Source organism: Capra hircus, chromosome 5, assembly GCF_001704415.2.
Source record: "Capra hircus breed San Clemente chromosome 5, ASM170441v1, whole genome shotgun sequence".
NCBI classification, from domain to species: Eukaryota; Metazoa; Chordata; class Mammalia; order Artiodactyla; family Bovidae; genus Capra; species Capra hircus.
In genome coordinates this window covers 103271240-103285394 of record NC_030812.1, presented here as the reverse complement: position 1 = coordinate 103285394, position 14155 = coordinate 103271240, and the positions used below count along the sequence as shown (strand labels likewise).

The following is a 14155-nucleotide window of genomic DNA, read 5'->3' as shown; positions in this document are numbered from 1 at the left end:
CCGCTTTCCACTCCACTTCCTTCTTGGGTTCAATCACATCGTGGATCAAACCACATGCTTCCAAATACAACTAGCACGGAAGGGTCAGCTGATGTCACAGGTATGCTTGGCCCCACCCAGGCCCCTGATATCATGCCGCTGCCTCCAGACGCCTTGGGAACCTTCTCTGAGCCAGTCTCCAGGAAGCAGCCTGTAAGCCTTCCCATCTGATTTCCCTTCATACAGCAGCCACGCAGGACAGTCACTGTCTGTCTGAGCTTCTTCTAGGTTTGCAGAGTGCTGTTCAGGGGTTCATAATGATTTTCTGGGTCTGGAGCCCAAACGACAGTCAGATGGAATCTATGAACCCTTTCTCAGAATGTTTCAGTGTGTAAAATAATCCTACAGAATAAAGAGAAGACTCATCACCCAGGAATCAAAATACTTAAATGTAAATGTCATACACTTACTGCTCTAAGTGAAAAAGTAAAAGTGTTAGTCACTCAGCTGTGTCTGACAATTGTGACTCCATGGACCGTAGACTGCCAGGATCCTTTGTCCATGGAATTCTCCAGGCAAGAATACTGGAGTGGGTTGCCATGCCCCCTTCTCCAGGGGATGTTCCCGACCCAGGGATTGAACCTGGATCTCCCACATTGTAGGCAGATTCTTTATCGTCTGAGCCGCTAGGGAAATGTATGAGACAGTCATACGCATACTGCTTTAACAAGGCATCCGACAGCAAGCCTAGCAGCACATCTAAACCTCGTCATCATTTCAAACTAATGATGAGCATCAGCGCTGACAAAGACTTGTGCAGCCATTATAAGGGGATATGAAGCTGCATGTGACTTCCATTGGTGACAAACTCCCAGCTGCTCACAGCAATGTCAGTCTGTACCTATATCCTTAACTCAAGTAAATGCTATGTTTTGGGAAAATGTTGGGGCTTCCCAGGTGGTGCTAGTGGTAAAGAACTTGCCTGCCAATGCAGAAGACGCCTGAGATGAGGGTTGAATCCCTGAGTCGGGAAGACCCCCTGGAGGAGGGCACGGCCACCCCTTACAGTGTTCTTGCCTGGAGAATCCCCACGGACATTGGAGCCTGGCGGGCTACCATCCGTGGGGTCGCAGAGTCGGATGCAACTGAAGTGACTTAGCGTGCACACACCTAAATGTTGGTGAAAGTAAGTGCCATTTTCTACCATGTGAGTTGATGAATCCTATTCACAAAACCTGCAAGGTTTAAGGATCCTTGATGCTGCCATGTAGCCCCAGTGGTCATCAGAGAGAAGGTATGGGGCAGCATAAGGAGTGACCAGGAGTAGCAGGGAGATCCCATCCACAGTGAGGACAAGGGGGCACTTAAGGCTGGTGGCCCAGAACCATTCTCCCCATCCCTCAAGCCCCAGATACAACCACTGGGCTTCTCCAGACCTCAGAGGCTCAAAGAAGACTCCCACCACATACAACACCCACGTCTAAACTTGCACTGTCCTCCCCAGCGCTGTAGCTTGCAGGGGGGCGAATGTCCACTGGAGATCTGATAAGAGCAGCAAATATAGCCCACTCAGGTGTGCTGGGCCCCGAGCATCTGGGAGTGAGGAGAAGGGAGGCAATTCCGCCTAGAGCTTCCAGGCGGGCTTCTCCCATCACCGGACCACTGGTCTCCCAACGCTCCCTCCCTACTCTGCAACAGCACGTTCAGGCCTGATCCTGTGATTCTCTGTGGTCAGGGCTGCTTTCCCCACTAGACCAGAAGCCCCTGTGGCATCAGCTCCAGCCCAGGACATGACACGGAATCGGGAACGTCTGCTGAAGGAGATGCAGGAGAGGCAGCCAGAGATGGAGCCAGAGACGGAGCCTGGTGGGTCTCCTCTGGTCTTTGCTTCCCTTTGGGGCATCTTGACAGCTGGAGTGACTTACCCAAGCAGTCTCTGGTCATGAATACTAGTTTTTAATTACAAACTCTGAAAAAGGAAATTGATGTTCACCCAGGTTTGGGGGACTTGACTTGCTCTCTTTGCTTCTCTCTGAATCCCCACCCCCAGGCTGCTTGGGGTACCTCCCCCGGGGAGATCCAGTCCACCGAGGCCTGCCCTGCTCTGCTCAGCTGTGTGGTCCCAGCGGGCAGGGGCTGCTGGGGCTGTTGTGTTTCCTGAAGCTCCCTTGGGGCAGGAAAGAGGCAGGTGAGACGCCCTGGGCTCTGGTATGCTGCTTCAGGGTGGGGCAAGTGGAACAGGAACACGTCCCAAAGCCAGGGGGGAATCAGTGCATTTCCCCAGTCATTACAGCAAGAAGTTAACAGCCACGGGACCACTACCCACACCCATGAGAATGCAACAGCGTCATCAAGAAACGGAATGGACTGGACTGTCGTTAAATGCCACATTCGCATCTTCCCTGCTCTCCCTTATAGGCCTTCTTAAGAATGCAAACCCCTATTCTATTCCTGAGAAGGAAACAGACTAATCTCACAATGGTGTCGATAAGGATGCAGGGACCCCCATCCCATAGAAATACACCACTCACTCAGGCCAGTGCCCAACAACCTCCCTGGGGCCTGGAGGCAGAGCGGTGGACAGGAAGACCTCCAGGTCACCCTAGAAAAGCAAGCAGCAAGGTTTTCCTGACAATCAGGGAATCTCCTACACCCTATTTCTCCCAGCAAAGCAAAATGATACAGGTAAGAGAGAAGAAAACGCAGGTCTAAGGGTCTCATCTGCAGGGCTGTGAACAGATACCATGTAAGGAGAAACAGCAATTTCACAATGTTGCCCCACCACCATTCAAAAGCCTAGGAGGACATTAGTTTCCATTAGTTATTTAATCAGGTGTATAAAAACTCTTCCCAAAAAAGGAGGTGGTTTAGCCACTAAGTCATGTCCAACTCTTGCAGCCTAATGAACTGTAGCCCACCCAGGCTTCTCCGTCCATGGGAATTCCCAGCCAAGAATACTGGAATGGGTTGCCATTTCCTTCTCCAGGGGATCTTCCTGACCCAGGGATCGAACCCAGGTCTCAAACATTGAAGGCAGTCTCCTGCATTGCAAGCAGATTCTTCGTGCAAGAAAGGGGTAATTACAAAAGTCAGGTCAAGAAACAGTAGCCCCTGGTTTGAAGAGAGTGAGGCAGCATTTGATTTTCCTAGCCTGCCAGCTTCTCCCCTAAATGAGCCCCACTGGGAGGTCCCCACGTGCTGTTCCCCAGAGGTCCCCTAGACGACTCCTTTTGACTCAGCACAATAATCTGGGTTGAATTGTCAGGTGTCAGGGCCACAAGGCGAAGAGTCGGGTGTCAGAGACATCCTTTGTCTTGAGGGGAGGTGATCTCCTCTCCATAGAGATAGAGGAGCTTGGTTATTCCTGGGTTCCCACCCGACACCAGGTCAGAGGGAAGGGCTCTGCCTCCTGAGTGAACCTGCAAGCCTCCAGGCTGGCACTCTGCCCCCCATGCCTGACACTGCCAAAAGCAGCCTGTAGACCTGCTAGAGAAGCCAGAGCACATGGTGCAAAGGCAGCCTCTGCTAGGGGTCCTAGGGGAGCCCTAATCCCAGGAAAGCCAGCGCCGAGCAAGGGGGCACCTGGTCTCCCTGTCCATGCCCCCTCTCCATTCGCAGTTGGGAAGATCAGCTGCCCACAGGGATGAAGTTTGGGGCCATGCCTGCTGGAATTCCAGGGCCTGCAGGTTGGGAGAAAGTCTCTGCACTGTTGTGTAAACATGTCCTCCGGGCCCATCAAGGGCATCACATGCTGTCCTGGCTCTGGACTCACCTAGATGCCCCCTAGTACCACCCAAGCATCTGAGTCTCTGCCTCCGTCCCTCTGGCTCTCTGGGTCAGGGCAGGAGGTCTGGGGGAACACAGGAGGCCTTGTTCAGCCCATCCTCTCTGCAGCCTGTCTGGAGGCTCAAGGCTGGGTAAGTCCCCTAACTGCTTGCATTCATTCGCCTCCCACTCGAATGCAGTGATTTTGATGCTCAATTCCAAAGGGGAGCCCACATTTTTCGGAACTGGCAATGAGGTTGCAGGGGTCCCTGTCACCCAGAGGAATCTCCAAGTCTTTAGATGAAATTCTAATCAAATGGCCAAACATAAGAAAATATAGAGTGAACCATGGCTTAGTCATCCAATAAATACTAAATAGTCTTTAAAATACAAATGTGGACCTTGTCAGTCCATGACAATATGCACACAAGATGAAAGGTGAAACGCCAAACAAGGGACTCACTGGTTCTCCTCTGTCTGAAGCACGCCCAGATATCAGCTAGAGTTGAAACGAAGTCCACGATACTCAATCCTTTAGAGTTTGGTGACCACAAAGTTCTTCTGATCTGTAAGACTAAGTGCATATTTTTCATAGGTGTCCAATAGGAAACCCACTTCCTCTCCATTTGCCTTAAAATCAAAGCAAAGCTGGAGCCTAAGAGGCCATCCAGCCCAGGAGAAAAGGGACAGTCTAGAAGGTGGGGCCGCTGCACCTGCTCTCCAAACAGCCACCAGGTGCAGCCAGGCAGTGTGCCTGCCCATTGAGGGACCAGTTCCAAACTGCTGCTCACAGCCAGAGGCTGGGCATCCCGACCCAGAGAGCAGTTCAGACCCCAAAAGGCCCCCAGAAAGTTGTTCAGACCCTCATGGTCTCCACCTCTAACCAGGGTTTAGCACCAACTTGACCTAGGGGTGAGGGGAAGGGATGAAGAAGAGCATAGGACACGAGCCCTGAAGGAGGGGACAATTCATTCACAACCTTGTTGGGTGACAACCTGGGTGCCCATTATCATTAGGGGAGTGAGTAGGTAAACAAGAGCTCATCTGTTAAAAAAATAGGAATTAGACCCATGTGCACCGGGGAATACTTTGGCCACCTGATGCAAAGAGCTAGGGCACTGGAAAAGACCCTGATGCCTTCCTGAGTCCAGGAAGGACTGAAGGCAGGAGGAGAAAGGGGTGATAGAGGACAAGATGGTTAGGTGGCATCACCGACTCAATGGGCATGAGTTTGAGCAAGCTCCGGAAGATGGTGGAAGACAAAGGGGCCTGGTGTGCTACCGTCTGTGGGGTCACAAAGAGTCAACACGACCTGGCAACTGAACAACAACTCTAATGAATGGTCTGAAAAATACGGTGCTGAGAGAAAAAGGAAGGGAACAGAATGGGTTTAAGACAGAGCGCCACTATGTAAATGAAAAACGCACACAGTTGAGAGAAACTGTCACCACCAAGAGGGTGGTGAGCCTAAGGCGCTATGACAGCAAATACCGTGTGGGATCCGGGCTGGGATCCTGGAGGACAAAAAGGGAGAAGGTAAAAACCAGGGGACTCTGAGCCGAGAAGGGATTTGAATTAATGACAGGGTATCAATAGAGGCTCCCTAACTGTGATAAATGTACCGTATCGATAATAGAGGAAACTAGTGTGTGGGATGGGGACCTCTCTGTCCAATTTTTCAGAAAATGTAAGACTCTTTTATACGCTATTGGTACTAGTTATAAAATAAATGACTGATGAGAACCTAAAGTATAGCACAGGGAACTCTACTCGGTGCTCTATGGTGACCTAAATGGGAAGGAAATTCAAAAAAGAGGGGACATATGTATTTCCATAGCTGATTCACTTTGCTGTGCAGCAGAAACTAGCACAAAATCGTAAAGCAACTCTACTCCAATACAAATAAATTTTTAAAAAGCCGTACTAAACAATAATGTCTTTTTTTAAAGGAAAAAAAACGCACAAAGCAAAAGCAACACTCAACGTTTCCCAGAAACACCAAGCATTGGAATGACGGCCTTTGGGGGCAGCAGGCAGTGAGCAGGGAAGGGTAAGGGGACTAAAAGAAATCACAAGCAGCACAGGCACTAAGGCGGCTGCAGGCCTTGGGTTCCAGGGCCAACCCCCCAGGCCTGATGTAGGGCTGCAATCAGGGAGAAGGTGGACATGAAAGCCCTTCCCCCGTCCCCAAGGGAGCAAGAGCAAACCAGTCAATCCTAAAGGAAATCAACCCTGAATATTCATTGGAAAGCTGAAACTCCAGTACTTTGGCCACCTGATGCCAAGAGCTGACTCATTGGAAAAGACCCTGATGCTGGGAAAGAGTGAGGGCAGGAGGAGAAGGGGACGACAGAGGATGAGATGGTTAGATTGCATGACTGACTCAATGGGCATGAGTTTGCGCAAACTCCATGAGATGGTGAAGGACAGGAAAGCCTGGTGTGCTGCAGTCCATGGGGTCACAAAGAGCAGGACACAACTTAGCAACTGAACAACAACAACAGCCCCTGTTCCCAGCAAGGGCGAAAAGGCAGTGGTGGTACTCCCACCCCACACACACACCTGTGAGGTCTCAGGAATAGTCCTCCCTCTTCTCAGGGTCTAGAATCAGACTACTCAGAGGATCGGGGGCTCAAGACCAGGGTACCCCCTCCTCCTTTGGCAGCTGTGGCAGGAACCCCTGTCTCTTGTGAATCTGAGTGTCGGTGTTAGAACCATCGACTCCGGGTTTTATCTTTATATAAATAAATAAGTCACAAGAAGGACCTTTGCACACCAATAACAATAATGCGCCATGACTGAGAACTGTGATGACTTCAACTCTGCATCAGTGGTACCCAAACACATAACTTTGGAAAAGAGAAGGAGGGGAAAAAATAATAGAGCAAAACACTGCAAGAGAGTCGGTCAGGATGGCTACACGAGTGGTAGAGGCTCTGATGGCAGAAGGGACTTGGGGGAGGTTGAGTAGAAGGCCCCGAGAAAGAAGAGTTAACTAGACCTGAAGCCAGGGTAAGGGGCCAGGAGGGACGCGCTCTTGGCGAGTACACAGCAGGGACAATAGTCCAGGACACACTCCACCTGACTCCAATCAGAGGCACCAAGCAAGCTCAGGGTTTCCCAAGGGGAAGGTCAGCACGCCCACAGCAGGGGAGTCCCTGAACATTCATCAGTCCTAAGAGCTAGCTCTGGGCCCTCCTAATTCCCAGCCAAAGCCAGCGAAATCCAATAGCAATCAAAATAAAACATGCTGGGGGGCAGCAAAGATGGCAGCCCACTAGGAGCAGTGCAGTTACATTTGAATTTCAGATTAGCCACAAATAATACTTGAGTAAAAGTATGTCCTTAATGGGGCTTCCCCAGTGACTCAGTGGCAAAGAACCTGCCTGCCAATGCAGGAGACACAGGCTCACCCTGCGTCAGGAAGATCCCCTGAAGAAAGAAATGGCAATCCACTCCGGTATTCCTGCATGGGAAATCCCACGGACAGAGGAGCCTGGCGGGCCTCAATCCATGGGGTCGCAAAAGAGTCAGACACACCTTAGCAATTAGACACAACAAATATCCTCAATATTGCATGGGACACACTTCTGCTAAAAAAAAAAAAAAATTATTTGTTGCTAATCTGAATTCAAATTTAACTAGGTATCTTGAATCTTTATTTGCTAGATCTGGCAGCTCTCAATAATAACAACAGCAGTTAACATTGACTTGTTACACCTTCAGATACTTCAAGTTGTCAGGTTTCCCCTTCACCACAACCCAGCGAAGACTGTAGCGTTATTCCCTTTTTACATACAAAGAAACTGGGATTCCAAAGGACCAAGCCACTTGCCAAGGTCATGAGGCTGACAGATGCCAAGACTGGGATGTGGACACCTGTGTTCAGACTCCAGAGTCCAACTCTGGGGCAGGTTGCTATCTCCCAACTCAGCAGGGGCACAAGGCCCAGGCCTCCGCTGCCTGAGCCTCCCTGACTCCCTGACACACAGCGAAGGTGCAGCCTCCCACAGTGGTGATGACAACAGCTACTTGCACAGCTCTCAAAACATGCCTCGAGAAACCTTCCAACCAGATCCCAGTCAAAGGCACTAAGCAAGCTCTGGGTTTCCAAAGGTGAAAGTCAGCACGCCCCACAGCAGGGGAGCCCCAAGCGGCCTTAAAAGAGCACACTGGCCCTATATTGGTGCAAAGAAAAACACAAAAAGGAGCTCCTGATTTAAGAGTGTGGATAAGCAGAACAGGTCAGCACAGCCAGGGTCAGAGCTAGGTCACACGCCATCCTGCCTGAGGACAGCAAAATGGATGAATGGCCTCTGGGGATGTCCCCTCCCCTTTGGGGATGGCTTAAATGTGAAACTTACAAAACAGATATCTGATGAGAATGTCACCCCATCCTTCAGCATGACACCCTTATGAGTATTTACTGAGCACCTCCTGTGTACCAGACATTATGCTAGATGTTTTCATTGGCCCGTCTAACAATGGGGCACGTAAAACTACAATCCTGCAGAGTGTCTATTTGCAAATGAGGGAACTGAAACTTGGGGAAGTCATTTATTCAACTAACGCTAGTTAAGCTCCTATATATGCCAGACTCTGTCCAAGGTGCTCAAGATACAGCAGTGAACCAAACAAGATCCCTGCCTTCAGGGAGCTGGGAGGGGCAGAGATAAAAAATAAATCTACCATGCTATTTCAGGTGCTAAGTATAATGAAGAAAAGTGAAGCAGGGTCAAGGTACAGAATGATAGGGGTGGGGGGTACTTTATCTAAGACAGTCAGGGAAGATGTCTGGAAGGAGGTAATATTCAAGCAGAGGTCTGAAGAGAGGGGCTGAGCATGCGCAGGTCTAGAGGAAGGGAGACCGAAGCAGAGATGGCAATCCATGCAAAGGCCCTGAGGTAAGAGTGACAAAGATACAACCGAGATAAGGCCAGCGGGCTGGAGCCGGCACCAGAGAGTGGGCGGGGCAGGAGGTGGGTTTGGAGGGAATGGCAAGGGCCAGCCATCTTTAAAGGATCGTGTGGTATGAAGAAACGGATGGAGAAGAGAGTGAAGAAATGGATGAAGGATGGATGGATGAAAAGATGTATGAATGAAAGGATGAATGGGTGAATGGAAGAACAGAGAGACAAACGCGTAGATAAACGGATTTATCTGATCAGAGGTCAGAATACAGACAGCTTACAAGTTGATAAAATGTGTCTGATGTTCCATTCCCAAATAACCAATTCCCTGGGAGCCCCAAGCAAGGACTTTTCTTAATAATGTAAGTCTCCTAGACAGAAACTTCAATCCCATGCGCAACAGGCAAATCAGGTCTTCATTCCAAGGAAAGCATTACAAAGGCCACAAGATGGCAAGCCAGGAAGAAATGCTTTGCCTTCTATCTCTAACGTCTGTCTTTGTCTCTAAGTCAGCTTCCAGATGGGCGCCCACCACCAGCACCACTGGCCCCACCAGCAGCTGGGATCCCAGAACCTTCCTCAGGTCCTTGAGCAAGAAAATCTGGTTTGCCCACCAGAAGAAAAAGAAACAGCATGCCAGACGCCAGAACAGAGCCAAAGGCTTCCTGCACGTGGCCCGATGGCCAGGAACCCAGCCCAGCACAGCCATCACACCCCAGACCCTCGGCCACCTGCCCAACCTCACCTCCAAGTCCTTCTCCAGCTCCAGCCCAGCCTCCATCAGGTTGTGCTCAAACTCCTCTCGCTGCTCTTTCCTCTCCTCCTCCAGGGCATCAAGCGGCCCCAGCTCGATGTCGCCGGGAGCCCCCGCCTGGGGATCCTTGCCCGTCTCGCCATTGGAGACGATAGCCAGAGAGTGGCCCGGGGAGCCGTGGCCGGGGTGCGCCCCGCGTTTCCGGTAGTGGTAGGCGAGCACGTAGTCCACCTTCCTGTGGTTGTCATGGAAGTGCATGCGGCTCACGCGGGCCTCCGAGGACACCGGCTCGCTGGCCTCCAAGTAGTTGTTGATGACCTGGCCGGAGAAGAAGGGACGCAGAGCGGCGACATCCAGTGAGGGAGGCGCGAGAGGCGTGGGAGGCTAACCTGGCGCTCTGGGACCCGGGAGGGGGACGAGGAGGCCAGGCCCTCACCGCGAAAGGGCAGAGAGGCCCGCGCTCATCGGCCACGGCCGCCGCTCCTCCGCCCCAGCCCCGGGTCTAGCCCCGGCCCACAGACGCAGCACACACGCACGCTCACGCACGCAGATACACATGCTGCGTGAACCCCGCGCATCCCACCACCCGCCTCCCTCCGCGCACCAAGCCCCATTCCAGCACACGCGCACAAGTCGAGCACTCGGCCTCACACCGGCACACACTGCATACCTGCGTCACCCACGCGCTCTGACACGAAGGGCCCCCCGCATGCACCACGACACCCCTACCTCCTTGCAGAGCTGAAGGCCTGCTGCACACACGCCGTACTCACCGGTAGGTGCTCTGGATCCATTGGAACAAAGGCCGATTTCTAGCCGCCTGGCCCACCCCACTCCCACCCCACGGGGGATTCACTGTCCACTCTGCGCCTCACAGCGCCGCATCCTCCTCTGCCCGCTCTCCGTCCTCCCCAGCCACTGGCGAGGATCCTGCCAGAGAGGCTGCGGTCCACTCCCGTCTGCTCCCGGAGGCGATGGGAGGTTGAGAAGAGGAGGAGAAAAAACCAGGTGGAGCCGGGGGAGGGACCTGCCTCCCGCTTTGGGTGTTCCCCTGTTTATTACCGGTTTGATACCCAGCTGCCTCCGCAGCCACCTGAGAGGTCACCTGGGCAACCAGATGAAGCGCCAGGCACAGGGGAGAGCCTCAGAGGCGCCCCAGCTGAGGTCTGGGGAGGGCCAGGGAGCCTGCAGGCCAGGGGCGGGGCCACCCGGCCTCTTACACCTCTGTCTTCCCCATCCTCCTCTCACCAGGAGACCCAGTGCTATTGGGACAGTGTGCCATCCCGTCTTGGAGAGACAGGAGATGAAGGGAGCCTAACAGAAACCCCGCCCCCACACACAAACCCACAACACACACCCCGTGCCCCCAAGTGGAGGGCGCCCCACAGGCCTGCTCATCCACTCGCCCCAGTACTCACAGAGCTGTTGGGGGGGCTCCCTCCGCCGGACGCCTGGCCAGAACCTTGGGGGACACTGCCCTGCAGACCCTGGGCTGGGGGACCCGGCACCTGGAGGCATTGCTGTCCGTGTTTGGGGCCCTGACCCCCTCTGACCACTGCCCGCGGGCTCAGCCGGCGTGGGGAGCCAGGGAGCAGGGGGATGTCTGTGAACGACAAGGACACAGAGGGACAGCAGCTTCAGGGGATGGGAAAGCATGGACGCAGGACCCAGAGCAGCTGAGGTGCTGAGCCTGGGACCCCAGGGCAGCCCTGAGAACACACCACACCTCCCCACAGCTGCCCACCGCCCCCACCTGCCAGTCCTCATAGGCTTAGTTAGCCAAGCCCACATTGGCCATAGGGGAGGGGGTGGGGTGTTCCCATCTCTCTCGCTCACGCACACACACACACACACACACACACACACACACAGCCTAGAGCCACCAGCAGTAGCTCCTTCTGACGATGACTGTCATAATCTCTTACAGTTCCCAGACACGAGGACGGCAATTGCCTGGAGGTAGGGTGGGTGGGGCACTTCTGGAGAGACACCCTGAATTAACGCCAAAGGTTTAGTCTTTAAGGTCCCTCCCTGGGCAGCAAGAGAAGGGGGCACCCTGGCAGCCCCCACACCCCTGAAGAAGACAGACCAAGAGTGGGCTCAGGGCAAGGGTGACCTCTGACCCAAGGGCCACCTCCAGGGCCCTTGAGGGGTCTCCACACCCCTGCTGCCCCACCATGGCCTCAGAGCTGCCCAGTTTCTCCCTCCCCCACATCCCAGAGCAGCTTTTCAGGGCACCTGGGATGACACCTTGGCCCTGCCGCGAACTGACTCTGAGGTCTCTGAGCCTGCTTCTTTACTGTAAAAGGAGGAGACTCCCCCAAACTTGCAGGATTCGAGTGAAAATGAGAACGAGAGATACACATACAAAGCGCCTGGACAGTCATTAGCCTGCAGGTATGCAATAAAAAGTGGCTATGACCATTGTTCTTATTCTTTTCATTTTAAACTTCTTGTGAGCAGAAATCACACCTTAGACGTCCAGTCGGTAGCTCAGTCGGTAAGGAATCTGCCTGCATTGCAGGCTACCCGGACTCATTCCCTGGGTCAGGAAGATCCCCTGGAGATGGGAATGACAACCTACTCCAGTATTCTTGCCTGGAAAATCCTATGGCCAGAGGAGCCTGGCAGGCTGCAGCCCATGGGGTCGCAAGAGTCGGACTTAAAGACTAAACGGACGGACAGAGTTAAACATTAAATGTTAAACTTAACAGACGAGTTAACGACTAAGCCACAACCTAGCCCTTAGCACCTGCTGAATGAGGGAACGAATGAATGGACCAAAGGCAGCTCTTCCCAGTTAGAGCCTCTGGTCAGTTACTGGGTTGAGGAGCACCCCCGTACATGTACCCAGCTCTCTGCTGGGCAGTTACAGGAGGACTGGAACTTGGGTCCCTGGGCTTGAGAAATGTATCAATATCATCACTTTGTGAAGATGCTGATGATGTGCAGGAAACACAGCAAGCCAGCAGGTAAAGATTCCACAACTTGTTTCTAGACTGTGGGCTCTGGACTATATTGAGGGAACCAGAAAGGTGGGAAGTCAAAGTAGCTTCAGGAAGGGTAATAAGTCTGAATCTGAGTCTTGAAGCATCTGGAAGGCAGGGGACAGAACCTAGGGGAAGGAATGGGTATGCATGCTGGTGGGGCGATGGGGGCCTCCAGTTTAGGATATCAGGGGAGGGGCTTCTGTCCTCAGTTCCCAGTCTTGCTCATCCCTTTCCCCTTGTGCATTTCTGCCCAGATCAGAACTGAGAGCAAGACTGTGCACCCCAGGGTGTGTGTCTAAACATACCCTGAAAACCTCCATGTATGTCTAAACAACCGGAGACCATCCTGATGAGTACCTGGGCAGGTGATACAGTGGATGCTCACTCAAGGTCCATACTTCCTTGACAGCATTCAAGGAATGAATTCACACCAGTGACCCTGGTAGCTCAGATTAGGAGGCAGCCCAAAGCTTTAGTCACACCACTTTCTGGGAGCCACCATCCCCTAAAGGAGCCACTGGGGCTTTGAGGCTGGCCTCCAGGGCCCCACTGGCCACCATGGCCACTCCCTCTGCTGGCCCTCTGATATATGGATCACCGCTGCCTGGGGTCCTGCTTTCATGCCCGCCTTCTCCCATAGCCAGCGATTAGAGAGCAGCGTGTAGTTCAGCCGTTCCAGCTCCAGAAAGACATTCCAGGAAATACTGGCATTTTGGAGAGCTCTCTTGCGCTTCCCTGTTGGCTCAGACAATAAGGAATCTGCCTGAAATGCAGATTCAATCTCTGGGTGGGGAATATTCCCTGGAGAAAATGGCAACTCACTACAGTATTCTTGCCTGGAGAATTCCATGGATAGAAGAGCCTTGCGGGCTACAGTCCATGGGGTCACAAAGAATCGGACACAGCTGAGCAACAAACACACATACGCAGAGTTCTCTTTGCAATACCAACTCCATTTTTATTTCCCTTCTTGCATCATTCACTTGGCTCTTAGCACAAATGGCCTTGAACAGGAGATCCCTGGGTGTTTGTGGCTTAGCCACCCTCCTGGGTTCTGGGGGTGTGATACTGTGATTTATTGTAAAAACAGATAATTTGGCCTTTGTTCGGTACCTGCTACAGCCCTCCTAAAACCCTCAAAGTTTCCTAAGTGTGGAGAGCAATCAAGGTGTCTTTTGTTATGTTAATGAGGTGACTTTTGGGAAGCTCCCCGCTAACCTAAGAATGGGGCCTGGTTGCTAGGGGAACTAACCTTGTGATGAGAGGGTGGACCTTGCAGTCTCCCCTCCCCTTCCTCCACCTGCCCACCTAGGAGGGTGTGGGGCTGGAGATTGAGCTTAGTCACCATCGGTGGCCCGAAACTTAGTCAATTCTGCCTGTGTAGTGGAGTGCCCCAAAAGGATGTATTATAATCAGTCATGCCCCTATAATGAAGCCCCCAAAAGGATGGAGTTCACTGAGCTTCCAGGTTGATGAACAAGTGGAGATGTGGGAAGAACGGCACATTCAGAGGGCATGGGATTCCAGGTCCTTCCCATGTATCTTGTCCTCTGCCTCTCATTCATCTGGCTCTTCCTGAGTTGTATCATATCCTTTAATAATAAATCAGTGATCTAGTGAGTAATGCTTCCCAGCTGGATCAGTGGTAAAGAACCCACCTGCCCATTCAGGAGATGCATGAGACGTGGGTTCGATCCCTGGGTCGGGAAGATCACTTAGAGGAGGGTATGGCAACCCACTCCAGTATTCTTGCCTGG

General features: G+C 52.6%; 1 protein-coding gene across 1 annotated transcript in view; it reads right to left on the bottom strand.

Annotated features, from left to right (window-relative positions):
* ANO2 (anoctamin 2) overlaps window positions 1–10202 on the bottom strand; it is a 334451-nt gene extending 324249 nt beyond the window's left edge. The window contains exons 1-2 of the mRNA XM_013964246.2: window positions 10182–10202; window positions 9400–9726 (exon numbers count right to left, since the gene is read on the bottom strand). Of these exons, the coding sequence (XP_013819700.2) occupies window positions 9400–9726; window positions 10182–10202 (348 nt within the window). The remainder of the gene's footprint in view (window positions 1–9399; window positions 9727–10181) is intronic.